The following is a 19,770-nucleotide window of genomic DNA, read 5'->3' on the forward strand; positions in this document are numbered from 1 at the left end:
TCACATTAATCCCACTCTGCCTTTGGCATGATGTATATATATATATATATATATATATATATATATATATACACATGTATTTATGTATGTATGCATGTGTATATATATATATCAAGATATTTTACAGTTGAAATGTAATATTTAGAGGGAAAAGTGTAACGTTAATGTTTTAAGAATTAAAGAATTAAAACTAAACCTTTTTTCTCTCAATGCACTGATGTCATTCTCACATCAGGACTTTTTCTTTTACAGTTTCTTTCCACTTGTCAAGAGACAAAAACTGGTGATTGAAAAGTAACTAACTCATGTTTCTACTGAGCAGTTCTGCTTTACTCACTAAAACACACTTTTCACTAATAACTACACACAGTTCTCTCCATTACACTCATCATTACAAACTAAAGAAACATGAGAAACCTGTGAAAACACCTGTAACCATGAAGATCACGTAGAAACCACAGCTTGAAGCTGTAAACAGCATGCAGCTTTGCTCTTTGGTGTGCACAACAATGGAGGCGTGTTAATGAGAATAAACACGCTGCGTTTGTGTTCATAGTTATTGTGGAAGGTTCCAGTGTGTTACAATTATTGTTCCTGTTGTTTAGCAGCCAATCAGGAGCTGAAGCTGAGCAGGTGTGTGGACAGGTGGAGCTGGAACACAAACACGAGTCAGCTGCTGTGGACTGAAGGTGTCCTCTGTGTTCTGCTGTCACACTGCCCTCTAGTGGAACCACGCAGTCATTACACTGCAGAGGGTTCAACAGTACAAACAGCCAAGGCCTCTTCACACGTCTCACTACAGAGAGAATACTAAACAATATACAGAAATAAAACGAAAATTACACAAAAACTTGTCTTGATTTTCTCTACAAAATAAAAGTCCTGCTCCTCTATAGAAACAGAACCATCATGACTAGAAGTAGAGAGAACTAGAACATGTCTTTAGTGCAGAACAACACAGTTATGACATCAATCATTAAAAAGAGTTGAATTTCTTTGATAATTTCTTTAAAATAAATGTTAAACAATAGAATCTATGAATCCAACATGTTTCCAACAAGTGTTACCAATGTAAGAAATGGAGTCTCTACATGTTATAAATATGAAACTATTGACATGTTTCAGCCTCTCCTCTCTCCTCTCTCCTCCTCTCCTCTCTCCTCCTCTCCTCTCCTCCTCTCCTCTCCTCCTCTCCTCTCTGTGTTCACTTCCTGAAGTTCAGTCAAAGTTTCTCTGATTTGTGGTCACATGACTGTTGGTCTCAGATGAATCAATCATGACTTCATAGTTTCACAATTTAATGTTTTTAACACAATCTGGTTAAAGTGAACTCTTTATTTGAGGAGACATTTATAATGAGAACATGTAGAATAAAATGTGTGTGATGAAATAATTCAATGTTGGTTTAAACACTGATTGGTTGTTCACAATGTGACATCATCAGAGATCAGAGACTAGAAACACATCAATGACGTCCTGATCTCACGTGTGACTGAATGTTGGAGGATAACGATCGTCAGTAAAACTTTATTTACACTGTGATGGTTAACGGTAAACTGTCTGAGGCTCACGTGTGGTGAACGGTGAGGGGGTCAGGACGGATCACGGATGGACATCGGTCCGTTCCACCACGAGTCAGCAGAGACTTGATGATGATCTTTGGTTGTGTGGTCCACTGCTGCAGATGTGATCTACTGTATATTCATGTTGATTCATTCATGTGATTATCACACAATAGTTTTTCATCAACCAATCACGTGGTGTATTCATGAAACACAGCGGCTCTGTTGTTAGAAACCAAGACGGTAAACTTTATTTCTCCTTTTAACCTGAACAAAGGAAGTTCAGACCAGATCCACTCCTACCTTTCACAATAAAAGCCTTCGACATATAATATTCACAGGTGAGTATTTGTATGTTTGAGTTGTTTAATCGTCACATAGTGTAAAGGCCTGAAGCCTCTGGTTGGGTGAGTTAATCATGTGGTTTGTTATTTTACTACAACTATTAGCTTATTGTTGTTAGCGAATGATCGGCTGGTTATTTTCTCTATTAATCATTTAGTCCATTCAAATGTTAGAAAATAGTGGAAAAGAGCTCGAGGTGACGTCTTCAGATGTCTTGATTTGTCCAAAACACAAACATATTTAATCTTCTCTCACCAGAGACAAATCAAAACCACCAACTATGAGTACAAAGACTTTCTTACTGATACTTTCTGAAACACAAAGTTCTCTTCACTGTGTCTGGTGAGCAGCAGTCAGCTGAAACAAGCCAACACTGAAATAAAACCATTCTCATGAGATTACAGGAAGTATTATGTGATATTCATGTTGTTAACATGTACAGGATATGAACTATGTCATACAAATGTTAAAAAGGTCTGTTTACATGTTTTAATCTTCAGAGCTCCTCATATTAAACTAGACATTCAAAGTTAAGACTCCATGTCTTGATGGCTGCACCATCTCATCAGATATTACTGAAAAGTACCAAACACACAGCCACATCCAGTCTGAGCACATTTAAGGTGAAGATCTTCTCCAGGCAAGTCACCATGAACCAATCGTAAACGCCCAACAAGCGTATTTGAACTCGTTGACTCGGCCTGACAAACAAAACCCTTCATGATGTCGGAGTAACTTCAAGCGCTGATGAAGCAACACGAGGACTCTTTGACTTTGCCAACATCAATGTTGCTCGCGGTGGTTTGGATCAACGTGGACATGTTGTGGGGCATGGTGTTGTATGATGTGCCTTAAACAGTTCATCCAGAGCACCAAGAGAAGAGCTTCACCTGCAAGGTTTGGACTTCTTGTCTTGATGCTGGAGAACTGGTGGACGTCCTTCCTCCAGCTCCAGCAGCAGGAGGGAGGGTTGAGTGCTGGTAGTGATGGCATCACGGTGCTCTTGATGTTTGTTCCAGTCTGAGAAGACAAACACACCGAGAGACATCACAATGACATAGTTGTAATATTAGCAGTGTTGGACTTTAGTAATGACAGTTACTCGTCTCAAAAGTCATTCAATGACTTCACCAATTACTGCAAATAAAAGTGATGAGTTACTAAACTTGTCTTGCCTGTGGTTCACCCAGCAGGGTTTACATGAACCAAGCGTTTCTACACTAGTTAATAATCAGATGATAAACACTTTATATTACACGATCCTACGGCCGGGTGACATCGGGCCATTTACATTTCTGCGTTATTAATTTGATGAAGTCATTATTTACATGTCTAGTTACCACTAGGGCTGCAACTAATGAGCATTTTCAATTCATCAATAATAGTCGTTTGTTTCAGAAATGTCAGAAAATTGTGAAAAATGAGAATCAGTGTTTCCCAAAACCTAAGATGACGTCCTCAAATATTTAGTTTTCCTCACGAGCCAAAGATCTTCAGTTTCCTGTCAGAGAGGAAAGAAACCAGAAAACATTCACATTGAAGAAGCTGGAAGCAGAGAATTTGGACTTTTTCTTAAAAAATGAATTAAAGATGAATCGATTATCAGCATAGTTGGTGATTCATTTAATAATCGATTAATCGTTGCAGTTCTACTCGCCACCAGAAACAGTGGAGTTATAGTCACATTCATCCCACCACGGATTATAATTTAACATTCTTGTCATAAATTAGAAAACAAACACAAACCTTGTTGAATGCCACGAGATGCTTCTCTGCTTGGGACGCCGACACCTTTCCTGGTTTCTTCCGACCCGGAGCAGAAGGTGGAATCAGGTGCAGCAGCAGGAACACTGAAGACAGGTCGCTGTCCCGACCTGGAACAACACACGTTTGATGTTAACACACTTCAGCGTGTCTGCAATGTCACAACACTGAGCCAAACACTTCAATATGCAGTACACACAATGTCATCTTATATTTGATATCTCAATCCAGCTTTATTCTGCTGAGATGTAATCGTTTCCACATGTTGTTGATATATTTCAAGTCTGAGTGCAATAAAAGAACAAACAGCTTACCAAAGTCAACCTCACTTCAGTGCCATCCTCAGGAGGCTCAGCTGCCAGCAGGTGTTCCTCCAGCTCACTGATGGATGGAAGCTTTCTGCGTTGTTGGATGATCTTTGTCTTCAATGTGGTCGGCCACCTCTCCAGAAGCCTGATACATCCTCTCCAAACATCAGAGGGAAATCCTGTTAACCTAGGGTGGGCATGTTGGGGGACAGTTTCAGGATTTCATAGCCAACCAAACCTGATTGTTACTTGTTGTTTGAGTGTCGCTACAACGCCCATTTACTGTCTGTCTGAAATGTCAGATATCCCGTACCTGCTTTGCGTGAGTCTGTTGATGCTGAAATAAAGAATACCAAAGACCAGAGGTTCCCTTCTGTATATTTATTTTCTGCACAGAGAAGGTTCAACCATCACAACAGAATGCGTACAGTCTCAGTGAGGAAGAACCGAGAAACTAGTGAACAAGCTTTCTTTATACAGAATGAGCAAAGGTGGGGGCCGATGGCCAATGTTAGACATTTCAGTCTCAGACTTTTGGTCTCAGACTGATAGAAACAACAATGAAAAACAAGCGGCCCAAAGGCCTTGGTGGTGGAACATTCTCATTCAACACAACTCCGGAGCCGCGGGTTGCCGACCCCTGAGCTAACATTAGCTAACTTAGCAAACTCCCCACACAAACAGTCTTGTCTATTTTACTGAACCCATGGACGTTACAAAGAGTAAACAACAATCACCCTCCACACTGTACTGACATTAACGTTGCGTCTTGCTGTCGAGTTTGAGTTAGCTAGCTTGTTAGCCTTAATTGGCTTAACGTTGACCTCACATATAAGCTAGTCACCAATTCGGTCACGTTAGCCTTTTGTAGTTTTAAAATGCAAAGACAGCTGGAATATGGTGAACCAACAATATGAAGTTAATCTAAACTGTTGAAATGACAAATACTTGTTTTAATAGGTGACTAAAAGATGTTAAGAAATGGCGTGAAAAATCCAGATGGGTTAGAAATGAGGTGAGGAGGTGGGCGGAGCTTCTCAGAGTACTTCTGACACCACCTGTTTAAACTATGTACATGTTCACCACCACTAGGGGGCATCTTACTCAAGCTGTTGTTGAAATAACTCTGAAAGAGTCCATGGACTTTGACGCTGCATATGTGTCACAGAAAGATGCATTTGACTTTAAAACGTACAAACTATTCTTCCACAGTCCCACAAAACCCTGTTAGAAACGCTGCCTCGTAGTGTGCACCGTTAAAGATTATAATAAGTCATGTGAGACAACTGTTGAAGAGATTCATCATCATCATCATCACCATCATCATCATCACTCCACAGTTCTTGGTTCATCTTCAGCTGAAGTTCAGCGCTGTGTAAAGCCACTCGTCCACCTCACAGAGAGCAGAGATCAGAACTGAGCAGGCTTCAGATCCCTTTCTTCTCACCGTGTCAATCACGTCTCGTGCTTTATCTGCTCTGTGTTTTGTTCTGATCGACTCAATTTCAGCGTCAGTAATCACTCCGTGCTCAAGAAGTTTATCCAGCAGCTGGTTCAGAACAGAATCAGACACTCTGTCGACGAATTGAGTCCGAACTGTGAACAGCTTCTGGTCTGCTGAGACCCTGTCCACTGCCGGGACCCTGACCTCTGCCGGGACCCTGTCCACTGCTGAGACATTTCTCTGTTGAATTTCTGCTCTTGGACCTGGAAGATAACCAACAAATTATTGTAAAGTTCAAAAGAAATTAAAAGTCTGTTTTGAACTGCTACAGCAAGATATTCCTCACATTTCTGCGATGTAAATCACTTCCTGTGTTCTCCTTTAAGAAAAAGGATAGAATGTATATATATATATATATATTTACACATATTGTTCCCAGTGGTGTTACATGTCAGTAGTGGTGTAAAGGACCATTGTTGATCCGTAGAAATATACAATCAGGACATCATCATTTATGCTTTCTGTTCTCTGATCTCTGGTAATGTTACATGTAAACAACAAATCCATGTTGAAATTGAAATGAGGAGAGCTAGTAACGTTAGCCACACCGCTAACGGCTAATGTACGGAGGTTCCATTCAGTTCCATTATGATGCGTTCAGGCTCTGTTCAGGTAAAATGATGATGTGTTCAAATGTATCATCAATCATTTGAATTGTGTGAAAGGATCAAATTGAAACATGTTGATGTTTACTCTGACTTCAGAGCGGTTGAATAGATGTATTTGGACGGTGGAGTCTTGTAGACCAGCTGCTATAACAAAACAAACAACAATCTGCCAACATGGATCATCTATGATCGGTAATCTGCAGCAGATAAATGTGATCAGGGATCTCTAAACGTTATATTTGCTCCTTTCTTCTGTTGTGCTGATCAGATCCGTGACTCCGATCTGAACCGTGAGCTTTATGATCCGTTGCACCCGTACATGAAGGCAAGTTCATTTATTGAGCTCATTTCAGCAAGAATTCAAAGCACTTCACATAAAACATCAAAAGCCCAAAATGCAAAAGAGACATTATAAAAAGACATTTAAATACAATAAAGATCCAATATAAAATCAAGCTAAAATAGCATAAAACGGGTATAAAATACACTAATTAAAGTTACAGTACAGTGTTTAATGAACAGGAAAGTCTTCAGCCTTCATTTGACAGAAGAGAGGTGCAGCTGTCCTGCATTTTGTTCTAGATATACGGATCATAAAGACTGCAGCCTAAATAAAGAATGATATGAGATGTGGAGCTCCCTGAATGTTCTGTTCTACTCTCGTCCATCACTGGGTGTCTGATCGTCTTTACCTTCCAGTGATACGAGACGCTCCCAGACTGCGTTCCTCTCTTCGTCCAGGACCGACAAAGTCACCTTCCTCGTGTTGGGGGTCAGGAAAACTTCAAATGTCGGATGGAAATCCGGTCCATACCTCGTGTCAAATTGTTTACCCTGAAATCAAGAACCAGAAGTCAGAATGTGTATCTGCTTCCTCCCTGATTGTGAATCGTATTATAGCGTCTCTTTCTGGACGGTCTCTGTGGATCCCTTCATCCCAGCGTTTCATCGAAAAAACACTCCGAGACGTTTGTTTTGTTTCTATGACAATATCTCGACAACATTTCACCACTCTAGCCACCATTGTATGATCCACTAGCATCGCCCCTTTGCTTTTTATTATCTATTTGGGCTTCTATCTATTGGTTTGACTTTGTTTTTCATCATGAGCACCATTATACTTTGTATAGATGAGCTGGAGAATGCTCAATCTGTCGGCCGTAACGTTAAGAAACGAGGAAGACGATCCGTCAGAGACGACGTGTACGGTGATAAAATCACTCACAAGCTATAATCTGTGTTTAAAGTTAAGGACAGACAGACAGACAAAACAAGCTTCTCTTTCATTTTCTACAGTGACGTCACCAGCATCACCAGTTCAGAGGTTTTTAACTTCAAGCACCCGGAGCGGCCGCTCAAAAAAGGCGGATTGTCAAAAAAAAAAAAGATTTCATTGGGAACGAATTAAAATAGACGCTGGCACTCAGGAAAAGATGCTATGTGGACACAGGCCACTACACACTACTCTGAGGCTGGAGACACAGTGGAGGAATAACAGTTGGTGTGTTTAGCTAACAGAACTACCAGGACTGCTGAGTACCTCTCGATCGCTGCTCTACAGCTCACTGTTATGGACGGTGTGTTTGGCTAACAGCTAACAGCTAACAGCTAACAGCTAACAGCCAACAGCTAACAGCCAACAGCTAACAGCTAACAGCCAACAGCTAACAGCCAACAGCTAACAGCTAACAGCCAACAGCTAACAGCTAACAGCTAACAGCTAAGGGAACTACCACAGACACAAACTGAAAAAAGATGCTGGTGCTCAGGAATAAAACTGAATGTGGACACAGACTCTTAGAAGTGTAGAAGTGATCTGACTCACCTTAGGCTGTATATGGAATCCCTCAGGTTCACAGTGGACATGGTACCTTTTACCAACGCAAATGTCCTGATCACATTCGGAGGAGATCTGGATGTAATTCGCAGATTGTTGATCTCTGGCAACCTTCGTTAACGGGACATTTTTATTAGTTTAGTTTCAGCTCAGATAGTCAAGGTAATGTTATGTGTAGAGAACACCTAAACATGACAATTACAGTCAATTAAAAATATTATGAGGATAAACTAAGTAAATGAATAAAAGTGTAGAATAAATGTTTCTCGATAAAAACAAACAAATGCTACAGCACTGCAAACAAACAGGTCATGTCTTCATGGTGACTATTAAAAGGCTAAAGAAAAGAGATGAGTTATCAAATGTTCATCTTCATCATTTGAATTCAGAGTGCTGTTTCCCATTTCTATTGAACCAGAACATCATCGTTATTTGCCTTTATGGAAGATTAAATGTTTTCATTTTGTTCAGCAACCGTCCCTTTCTTTGTCCTCTCTACAGATCCACTGAACTGTGACCAGATGGATTCAAATATCTGTAAAAGTGTGCTGCTGGAAACAGGGAGGAATCCCTCAATTGTTGGAAAGTCACTAGTATTTCATCATCATACAGATCATCAATAATACGATTGCATTTTTGAGTTCATAATTTAAAACCAAGTTGTCTTGAATAATAACTTGGGTAAGTGGTGAGAAGGGAAAGTTTTCCTTCATATTTTGACGGACTGTTCTGAGTATTTTCTCACATTTCTTTTGGTCATGCAGCATAAAACAAATCAGATTCAATGATGTGAAGTTCAGTTTGTATCCAGGAGGGAGATTCTCATCTTTCAACCCAGTAAAATACTGGTTTCAACTGGGACGCCAAATACTGAAAGTCCAGAAGCCGTTCTCTCTCTGTCTGTAGATTCTAAATTGTTCTTTATGTTTTGGAACTAACCTAGTCCATTTATCAAAAAAGGGACTGTGACACAAGTTCATTTTACTAACGTTCACTCTGCCTGTAAAGCCTCTCAGTTGAGTGATCATCTCAGCAAATCTTTTTCCATTGTTTCTGTGTTGTGTTGACTATTCATGCCATCTGGTAGAAGTATCACGAATGTTAGCGGCAGATGGAAATACATGCTGAGAGAGAATCAAAAAAACCTACAAAAAACTAAACAATCTGAAGATTTACAGTTCAGATACATTTGATTCTGAGCACAGCACGAGGAGCAACGTGTGAATCGTCTTTGTGGAAACAGCTGTGGCTTAAAACAAGAGTTTAAGTTGCTGGTGAGCACATAAGACAGATAGCTTTACCTCATGCAAAGGGATGTTGTCCTGCAGCAGAAACACATTGAGAATTTGAACTGTGACGTGCGGGGGTCGGAGGAACAGCAGAACTTTGCTCTTTATTGGCAGCGAGATGTCCCAAAACCTCCTGATGAAATCCCAGACGAGGCCAAAAGCGGAGAGGTTCGGGACCTTCACCACCACATGAGTATCCGTGATCTCCAGCGGCTCCAGGATTGTCATTCCATCATCAGTGATGTGGACGACAGACAACAGGCCGTCAAAGACCAACGCTGTGGGAGCAAAGAGCTGTTAAACCTTTATTTATTATTGATAAAACAGGTTCATCACAACCTAATTCATTTCTTACCACTTGAGTTCAATTTGTCATTTTTTTTCTCCACCAGGAGAATCATGCGATTGGTCTCATGCGTGCCTGTGATTGAGTGAGTGTGCACCTCTGTGTCTGTCCACGGCTAATCTCACCTTCTGCTACAGCTGACTGCATCATATTTCAGTTATGGCTGCATTCTCAAGGACCTCTTGTGGTTGCAGTGACTCACACTTCCTCAAAACAACTGTTCTTGCCTGTTTCATACAAACCCCCGGTCCCTAGTGATACCCCAGCTGAGTGCATCACCGACCCCCCAAACAACTACTATGAGGCAAGAGACACAGCGGAGGAACAGTTTGCGTTGTGTTTGGCCTGACGGCTAACGGAATGGACGATGAGTTTGGCAGCTAACGAAGCTACCAGTACACACTCTGCTGAGTACCTCTCTGCAGCTGCTCTGTGGATCACTGTCATTGTTTTAGTCAGTGTGGTTGGCTAACCGCTAACAGCTAACGGAAGATTGAGCTGATTTCCTGCTTACATCACCGCTTGTTTTTGAGTTTGCATGAAGTGTGTTCGCCAATTGACTCTGGAGCCTCCCACTCCGCCCCTATCCTTTAACTATTACTTTGAATTCATCATTATTTTCCCACATGTGATCTGTCTGGATCTGTGCATTTAGTGTTACCACCATTATAATATATTTTTTTGCATGTCACCAGATGCAGCTAGTTTTACGCATTAATACTCTTTGTAGTTTTGGTGATTTATTCCTGAACACTGAAGACAGCCATGTCTTTACCGTGCTTTGTTTCACAGTGTGGGAGGTGGAGCTGACGGACTGCAGCATCCTCAGAACTCTTGATGTCGAACAGCGGCCCTGCAGCCTTCTTGCCAGCTGGTTGGAGGAGGCCCTCATCCCATTGGACAGTCCTGTACAGCAGCTCTGCCTCTTGAGCCATAACAAACACCAGTCCAGTCAAAGAACACTGGAACACACCTGGACCAGGACACCTGAACCTGTAGGACACGGAAAGGACGAATAAATATAAGAAGCATCTATTGGCCTGTTAGTCACATGATCTGTTTTCACTCACAGGTGTCCATGTGCAGGATCACCACCCATTATCCCTTTAATAAACCTTTTCACTTTATTTAACCTTGTCCGTGTCTGCGTTTGGGTCCTCAACCACAACCCGTGATGACATCAGCAGCATGTATTACTTGTTGTGAACATACTCGCAAGACAATTGTTCTTGAGATGTTGTTCCACTTCCCTCATCCCTGCCCACCTCCTCACCTGCATCTCATTCCCTCATCAACCTCTCTATTCATATATCGGCCCAGACTCTTTGTTCTTCTGTCAGTTCGTCATCGTTTCAATGTCGTCTTTTGTGTTCAAAGCCACCTGAACCAGGACCTGAACCGTGAATGAATGCATGCACAGTTTTATTAATCTGATTCTTGTCTTTTATATGGATTCTCCACAGTTTTATAAATACGGTCCAGGTCCTGCTTTGACTTGCTCCCCACAGACAACAGACCTTCGTTTAGAATCACAACTTGATGAACCATGAAAGAAGCTGGAATAGTGTATTTCATAGGATTACCTGTATGAAGATTCAGCTGTGTGTTCAGGTGAGAATGAGAATGGAGCCTGGAATGAAGAAGGCACAAAGTTAGTTATTTCAATAGAAATCAAGTAACAAGCCACAGTTCTCTGCCCTCTGTTCCCCTGGTACACAATAATTACATTTACTCAGCAGAGAAACCTCAATAAATAAACTTCACGCTCTTCAGCTGCTGCTCCCTCACCTCTTTGTCGGGCACATTTGTTTTCTCATCCAGTTTGCCGTCGGCGTCACCTGATGGAGAGAAGAAGAGAAAGAGAAACATCAGCAGACAAAGTTCTTCAAACAGCTCGAACAGAATTGAAAAATACTTTTTGTTACGATGAGGCTCATTAAGATCAGATTGTAATGTAGAATAGCTTGAATGGGGACATTCTTTCAATACTCACATTGTTTGTGTTTCTTAACGATCAAACTTTCACGGAACCTGTTGGGAGGAACACAATCCCAAAAGTTATGATCAAGTTTTAAATAATTGTTCATTCTTTGAGTTAGCCAGCTTCATAGTCCTGATATGAAGCAACTAATCTGCTTTTTGATCTCGTCTCCTTCATGTTGTGAGCGTGCATTAGAGGAAATAACAGTCTAGATGCAGAAAAACATCACAGGAGAACAAAACCAACTACCTTTATTCACTCTACTGTGAAATCCCACCACTTCTACAAACCTGCTTGTCTTTGCTTTGTCAGCTTTTATTTTATTGTTTGTGGAGAAATTAAAGAAAAGAAACATCAGAGGAACTGCACTCGATGGTAAAATCTCTGATTCTTTGGTCTTGAAGGGAGAAAAAGGAGGGAAACCCTCACTGTGAGCAAACCGCCCTGTGTTTTATTAACAACACTTATGAACCAGCACGGACTGACTCGGACCCCCTCACTGACCTCAGAGTCTCCAGTCTGCAGTCTGGACTCTCCAGAAGGTCACACAGCAGCTTCACTCCTGAATACTTCGGGTCGTTGTCACTCAGGTCCAGATCTCTCAGAGGTGACGAGTTGGACTTCAGAGCTGAGGCCAGAGAAGAGCAGCTGACCTCTGACAACCCGCAGTACCTCAGACTGAATGAAGGATAAATGATTCAGATAAACATCCGTTTATAATCCAATCAGATGTGTTCATGTTTTAAATGTGGAGCTGACTTCATCATTCTGTTACTGCAGATCTTCATCATGATATCCGCCCTCTATTTTATTATTAGTAGAAACACACACCACAATAAATAGTTCCACTTCAGAGAGTAAACTTTATCAAGTTAAATATGAGTTCAGATGATCTTCTGTATACAGATTACCGTTTACCAAACATGTGATGTACTTTAACAGCTAACGTTGGACATTTTCTGCAGTTTCTTTACGAGACGGTTGACTTTTGTGACTGCAGACTAAAAGCTTAGTTTAAACTCGCCACAGTGAAGCCGGCACGCTCCACAACAATGATGTAATCACGGCCTGCGAGTCCTGCACGAAGGCTCCACAAGTGGTGGCGCCGCTTGGTCATGCACCTCTGAATCTTTGCTACGACGAGGCACAAATAGTTTACTGATAAAAGCACTATTTAGATGTCTGACACATTGTTTTAGATGCTTTAGAAACAGGAGGTCTTAAAAATCTACATTTGAGTAAATATTTAACAGCCAAATCAAATAGTTTACAGCATATTCAACCTTTGTTTCTTTATAATACATTTAATACTTGACTTCTTTACAGGGTTTGTATGAAGGTAATAAAGTCTCCATGAATATGAGATATGAGTTTACAGATGATAACAGTTCCTCCTCTTGGTTGTGGAGGTTGGTTTATGGCGTTACACTGGTTCTCTTCCTGATTCTTCACAGTTCATTTAGTTTGTTCGTCCTCTGGTGTTTCAGAGAATAATGCAATTAAAAGCACGTTGAGTATAAAACCTTTTGTTCATGCTCGGAGCTCACACGCCATCAGAAGCTCACGCTACGGTGCCACGCCCAGGTGAACAAAACGTACATTTAGTCCAGGAAAAATAAAATATGAAGAAAAGAAATTCACAACTTTATGGGTGTAAGTTATGTTTGTACATAAATGAGGTTAAATGGTTGATTAAACAAATAGGAATAGTATAGATTGATCTTCTTTAGCTCGTTCAGGAACAGCATCAACAGATGTACTGGTCTTTCTCTAGAGTTCTGTGGGAGATTAGTGGACCTGGTTCTTGTGTTCATGGTGCATGCAGCCGAGGGTTAGTCCACTTTATTACACTTTAAAGTCAAGTGTTTGGAGCTAATTCAGCCTGTGAGGGATGCAGGTTTTGAACTAATTGAATTGTGGTTTTATTATAATCAGCATTTGGTTTGAATAATATTTTGGTTGAGCGTTTTGTATTTATCTGCTGCATACACGTGTTTAGCCTCATTTTAAGTGTGAGAATATTATCAGTGTAGAAATGTGCCACATTTTAATGTTGAAGTCTTATTTCTGTTATAGAACCACATTCACACCCACAAACGTAGAGGAAGAATAATATGTAGTAAAGATTCATCCGTGGAGCTGAAGCGTGGACTGACCTCAGAGTCTCCAGTCTGCAGTCTGGACTCTCCAGAAGGTCACACAGCAGCTTCACTCCTGAATCCTTCAGGATGTTGTAACTCAGGTCCAGAACTCTCAGAGGTGACGAGTTGGACTTCAGAGCTGAGGCCAGAGAAGAGCAGCTGACCTCTGACAACCTGCAGCCCCTCAGACTGAATGAAGGATAAATGATGTAAGTTTAGAGGACAATGTTCATTCAGTGTCAGGCGTTTAGAACGGAGACGTTTAGAAAATGGAAACTCCAAACACATGAGCTGAATGCAGGTTAAAATCTGTGAGGGACAAGAAGTGAATAAGAGCTCTCATTAATACTAATGACAACGTGCTGCTGCTTGAATAAAGACCAAGTGACTTCACTTGAACTCTGCCAGCTCCATCTAAACTCATGTCAGCCCAACACAAAGACATAAAAAACACAGAAACTCATTGAAGATTCCACTCAAGAACACAAAGTTAACAAAGATACCAAATGTGTCAGGAGGACATTTTAGGACAATATGTGAACAAAAGTTATGTATTTTAGGAATAGTGGAGTCATAACATCAAAGCAGCTTCAGTTTAAGCATCAAATAGATTCATAAAAATGAGGAAAAAGCAAAATACTGAAAACATTTGTTGTTGTGTGATAGAGAGATATTTATTCATTGTGTTTAGTAACTTTTATCATTTACTGAAGAAAACCTGATGAGAATACAAGATGAACATCAAGTATATATTATATTTATGTAAAATAAATAATAATATAAACAAATATTTGTTCGTGGTCTAACGATTTATGAACATTGTTCTACAACTCTTGGTTTATTGAGGCTTTTATTAATAACAAAAAGCTCAACTTTGTTGTTTTTTACAGAATCTGTGTTTTCCAAAGTTGTGTATTTTTACGATGATAAAAACTGAATATGGTTCAGAGAATTATGTTGTATATGATCATATGTCATCTGGTATTTTACCTTCGACTGTTGAAACTATCTTGGTCTAGATTGTAGAAGAAGAAAAGCCGATCCGTCCGATGTGTTCTCTAAACCAGTGGTCCCCAACCACCGGGCCGTGGACCGGTACCGGGCCGCACAGAAAGAATAAATATTATATTATTCCCGTTTTATTGATTTTATTTTTTATGTTTTATTTTGAAAAATGACCGGATTCTCTCGCAATTTCATCCGCCTGAGTCTCTTGACACTTGGCAAGACGCTTGTCTCGGTCACGTGATACGTTACCTCAAAAGTGAAGCCCACAAACTAGCGAAAATGAGTAAAACACTTCTGGAGAGCTTCTTTGCAGAGAGGAAAAGGCCACTAAGGAGACAGAAGAAGAGCCGACCAGGTCCGTGTACGTTTTAGTCATCTGTTTCACCGTTAATTCGAAAAAAACTAAATACGGGAATACCATGGTATTCTCGTTTTTCGTTTCAAACCAAAAACGGGAAAACGGAAATGGAAGGTAGTATTTCCGTTTCTGGTTCTGAATTAAAAAACGGAAAAACCAAAGAACCAAAGTCAAATAACGAGCCGTATTTCGTTTTTGCAAATCCCTTTTTTGTTTTTTCCTTTAAAACGAGACTCAGAGCACAACAGGTATCCCGGAAACAAGAATATTTCAAAATAAAAGTGAAGGCAATATAATGACCGTATGCAAGAAATTAATAAATAAATAAATAAATCTCGGCCGATGGGAGTGTGTTAGCATCACTAGTTGACTACATGCTGTTTAATATTCATTTATCAATGCACACAGCAATAATCAACTGTTCCATTAATCGGTGCATTGTTTGATGCAACACAGTTCGTGATATAGTTTAATCAAAGTCATGTTTGTGTTCACAGAGATGTTGCTGTTGCACTGATAGTTGTGCTTCCACTGTGTTGTGCTGTTGATTTAGTGAACGCAGAGTGTAGCCTGTAAGGACACACAAAGTAAGTGTTTCTTTCTCCCACTAGGTGGCAGTATAAGTGTATTTAAACCATAGATTCAGTCATATTCACCTGTGCCTTTGTTAATTATCTAGTTTATTGATACAGATGTATTTAATGCTGATTATTTCATCTGATATTTGATGTTCATGGTAAATTTGCATTACTTGTATACATCATGTATTTACTTGTTATATTTGTGTCATTTAAGAACTAAACATACCTACATGGAAGAGTGAGCATGTGTTGATCACGAGGCAATAAATAATGACAATTTAAAAAATAAAGATGTTCGGTTTATTCTTATTGAACATTAATCCTAATTTACCTACCTCATTGATTTAATTGTCACACTTAAATCCTGATTTGAATGGTTAAACAGAAGAGGTCAAAGGTCAAGATGAGAAGACATAATGTTGGTCAAATGCTGTGGTCCAAATAAAATGACTTCAGTTTTATTCCCATTGAGTAACAGAAAGTTTGACTCTAGAATATTTAAAAAATGTTCCCTAATCTCACAAAACAAGAGCAAAAACCAGATTACTTGGTTCTCTTTTCTTCTTTGCTGCCATGTTACCGGTCTCGTGACCCCTCAGATTGATCTCTGGAGCTGTGGGGGGGGCAGACCGTCAGGCTGAATTGAGTTGGGAACCAATGCAACAGACTACCAGCTCATTAGCATGTTGGACACACCAGCACGACACTGTCTCGTAAAATGAAGTTCCCAATAACACTGGTCTGCAGAAGACTGCTGTGGGACGAGGGCTGTTGAAAACTGTTGAAAACTGCGACCGAGAAAAAAAATATGTCAAGCACAAGCCAAACACTCCCCTAAAAGCAGAAACCTTCAGAATTAGTGCTGGCATTCTTCTCCCAGTGGTTCTAAACTGGTCTGGCTGTGGGACCCACCATCACCCCTTAATGACAAGCCGCGACCCGAATGTTCAACTTCTCAGATGAATTTAATGTAAAGATGGAGCAGTTTGAACCTGAGCTGAAAATGTCCTCTGCAGTCGTAGTGTAGGAGCTCTCTTGTGCAGAGAAATTGTTCCTGTAAGTCCCCGTCCCACATGTTTCACGTAAACGAGTAAAACAGCTTCATGCTTTCTTGTGCCAGAACCTCACTGCACAAAACACACTGAGGTTTTTGTCCTCTATGTAAGAAAATCCATACCTCATGTAGTCGGTGTCGTACTTGCGTTTCGCTCATTTAGGATGAAAACAAACTTTGTGGGTGTTCTTCTATACTGTGAAATGGCGGGTGTATATTAGCATTACAAGGCATTAACACCAAATACTGTTAAGGAGTGTGAATAACTCCTGCATAAAAAATCCCCTTCAAAATAAAAGCACAGGATTTTGGGGATTTTTCCCCAGTCAAAGGTCCGTGACCCACTTTTGGGTCGCGACCCACCAGTTGAGAATCACTGCTCTAAACGATATAAACAACGAGCTCCATTGTGTTTTCTACTCTCCTTTTTCACCGTGAACACTGCGATGCTTTGTTTGGTAAGTCAAACATAGATTTTATAAATATGGATGATGCACAAAGACTGAGATGGCTGTTTAAAAGTGGAACATATAACTTAGCCAGGTATCTGCAGAACGTCTGGAAGAAGAGGAAAACAATAGCTCTTTACCAAGTTTTAGTTTTTATTTTCTTCTACATGTTTTGTATTTTCAAGACCAGAAGATGTCTGGAAAAAAGTGTTGTCTTGTAATCCCATGTGGGATGGAGCAAATGTTAGGCAATAAATGAATAAATATGTTTTATTTAAATCTATAGCTCAACGTTTCTCTGCCACAGTTAATGAACTTTTACTACCGCTGAGGCTTTAAGGTCCTTTAAGATCAGTATAATATCAGCTTTATGTCTGCACAGGAGGAAAGAATGTTGGACTGACCTCAGAGTCTCCAGTCTGCAGTCTGGACTCTCCAGAAGGTCACACAGCAGCTTCACTCCTGAATCCTTCAGGTCGTTGTGACTCAGGTCCAGAACTCTCAGAGGTGACGAGTTGGACTTCAGAGCTGAGGCCAGAGAAGAGCAGCTGACCTCTGACAACTTGCAGCCCCTCAGTCTGAATGAAGGATAAATGATTCAGATAAACATCCATTTATAATCCAATCAGATGTGTTCATGTTTTAAATGTGGAGCTGACTTCATCATTCTGTTACTGCAGATCTTCATCATGATATCCGCCCTCTATTTTATTATTAGTAGAAACACACACCACAATAAATAGTTCCACTTCAGAGAGTAAACGTTATCAAGTTAAATATGAGTTCAGATGATCTTCTGTGTACAGATTACCGTTTACCAAACATGTGATGTACTTTAACAGCTAACGTTGGACATTTTCTGCAGTTTCTTTACGAGACGGTTGACTTTTGTGACTGCAGACTAAAAGCTTAGTTTAAACTCGCCACAGTGAAGCCGGCACGCTCCACAACAATGATGTAATCACGGCCTGCGAGTCCTGCACGAAGGCTCCACAAGTGGTGGCGCCGCTTGGTCGTGCACCTCTGAATCTTTGCTACGACGAGGCACAAATAGTTTACTGATAAAAACACTATTTAGATGTCTGACACATTGTTTTAGATGCTTTAGAAACAGGAGGTCTTAAAAATCTACATTTGAGTAAATATTTAACAGCCAAATCAAATAGTTTACAGCATATTCAACCTTTGTTTCTTTATAATACATTTAATACTTGACTTCTTTACAGGGTTTGTATGAAGGTAATAAAGTCTCCATGAATATGAGATATGAGTTTACAGATGATAACAGTTCCTCCTCTTGGTTGTGGAGGTTGGTTTATGGCGTTACACTGGTTCTCTTCCTGATTCTTCACAGTTCATTTAGTTTGTTCGTCCTCTGGTGTTTCAGAGAATAATGCAATTAAAAGCACGTTGAGTATAAAACCTTTTGTTCATGCTCGGAGCTCACACGCCATCAGAAGCTCACGCTACGGTGCCACGCCCAGGTGAACAAAACGTACATTTAGTCCAGGAAAAATAAAATATGAAGAAAAGAAATTCACAACTTTATGGGTGTAAGTTATGTTTGTACATAAATGAGGTTAAATGGTTGATTAAACAAATAGGAATAGTATAGATTGATCTTCTTTAGCTCGTTCAGGAACAGCATCAACAGATGTACTGGTCTTTCTCTAGAGTTCTGTGGGAGATTAGTGGACCTGGTTCTTGTGTTCATGGTGCATGCAGCCGAGGGTTAGTCCACTTTATTACACTTTAAAGTCAAGTGTTTGGAGCTAATTCAGCCTGTGAGGGATGCAGGTTTTGAACTAATTGAATTGTGGCTTTATTATAATCAGCATTTGGTTTGAATAATATTTTGGTTGAGCGTTTTGTATTTATCTGCTGCATACACGTGTTTAGCCTCATTTTAAGTGTGAGAATATTATCAGTGTAGAAATGTGCCACATTTTAATGTTGAAGTCTTATTTCTGTTATAGAACCACATTCACACCCACAAACGTAGAGGAAGAATAATATGTAGTAAAGATTCATCCGTGGAGCTGAAGCGTGGACTGACCTCAGAGTCTTCAGTCTGCAGTCTGGACTCTCCAGAAGGTCACACAGCAGCTTCACTCCTGAATCCTTCAGGTCGTTTTCACTCAGCTCCAGAACTCTCAGAGGTGACGAGTTGGACTTCAGAGCTGAGGCCAGAGAAGAGCAGCTGACCTCTGACAACCTGCAGAACTCCAGACTGAATGAAGGATAAATGATGTAAGTTTAGAGGACAATGTTCATTCAGTGTCAGGCGTTTAGAACGGAGACGTTTAGAAAATGGAAACTCCAAACACATGAGCTGAATGCAGGTTAAAAACTGTGAGGCACAAGAAGTGAATAAGAGCTCTCATTAATACTAATGACAACGTGCTGCTGCTTCAATAAAGACCAAGTGACTTCACTTGAACTCTGCCAGCTCCATCTAAACTCATGTCAGCCCAACACAAAGACATAAAAACACAGAAACTCATTGAAGATTCCACTCAAGAACACAAAGTTAACAAAGATACCAAATGTGTCAGGAGGACATTTTAGGACAATATGTGAACAAAAGTTATGTATTTTAGGAATAGTGGAGTCATAACATCAAAGCAGCTTCAGT

At 40.3% G+C, this 19,770-nt stretch overlaps 1 protein-coding gene across 1 annotated transcript in view; it reads right to left on the reverse strand.

The window, feature by feature from the left end:
* Nucleotides 1-1,785: 1,785 nt before the first annotated feature.
* The window catches only part of LOC306700482 (uncharacterized protein), a 133,556-nt gene continuing 115,571 nt past the window's right edge, over nucleotides 1,786-19,770 (reverse strand). The window contains exons 16-28 of the mRNA XM_079165508.1: nucleotides 19,192-19,365; nucleotides 17,540-17,713; nucleotides 13,701-13,874; nucleotides 12,049-12,222; nucleotides 11,557-11,594; nucleotides 11,352-11,401; nucleotides 11,147-11,193; nucleotides 10,339-10,556; nucleotides 9,230-9,495; nucleotides 7,917-8,039; nucleotides 6,784-6,925; nucleotides 5,427-5,686; nucleotides 1,786-3,781 (exon numbers count right to left, since the gene is read on the reverse strand). Of these exons, the coding sequence (XP_079021634.1) occupies nucleotides 3,737-3,781; nucleotides 5,427-5,686; nucleotides 6,784-6,925; nucleotides 7,917-8,039; nucleotides 9,230-9,495; nucleotides 10,339-10,556; nucleotides 11,147-11,193; nucleotides 11,352-11,401; nucleotides 11,557-11,594; nucleotides 12,049-12,222; nucleotides 13,701-13,874; nucleotides 17,540-17,713; nucleotides 19,192-19,365 (1,885 nt within the window). The 3' untranslated portion in view covers nucleotides 1,786-3,736. The remainder of the gene's footprint in view (nucleotides 3,782-5,426; nucleotides 5,687-6,783; nucleotides 6,926-7,916; nucleotides 8,040-9,229; nucleotides 9,496-10,338; nucleotides 10,557-11,146; nucleotides 11,194-11,351; nucleotides 11,402-11,556; nucleotides 11,595-12,048; nucleotides 12,223-13,700; nucleotides 13,875-17,539; nucleotides 17,714-19,191; nucleotides 19,366-19,770) is intronic.

Source organism: Pholis gunnellus (genome assembly GCF_910591455.1).
Source record: "Pholis gunnellus genome assembly, chromosome: 8".
Classification (NCBI taxonomy): domain Eukaryota; kingdom Metazoa; phylum Chordata; class Actinopteri; order Perciformes; family Pholidae; genus Pholis; species Pholis gunnellus.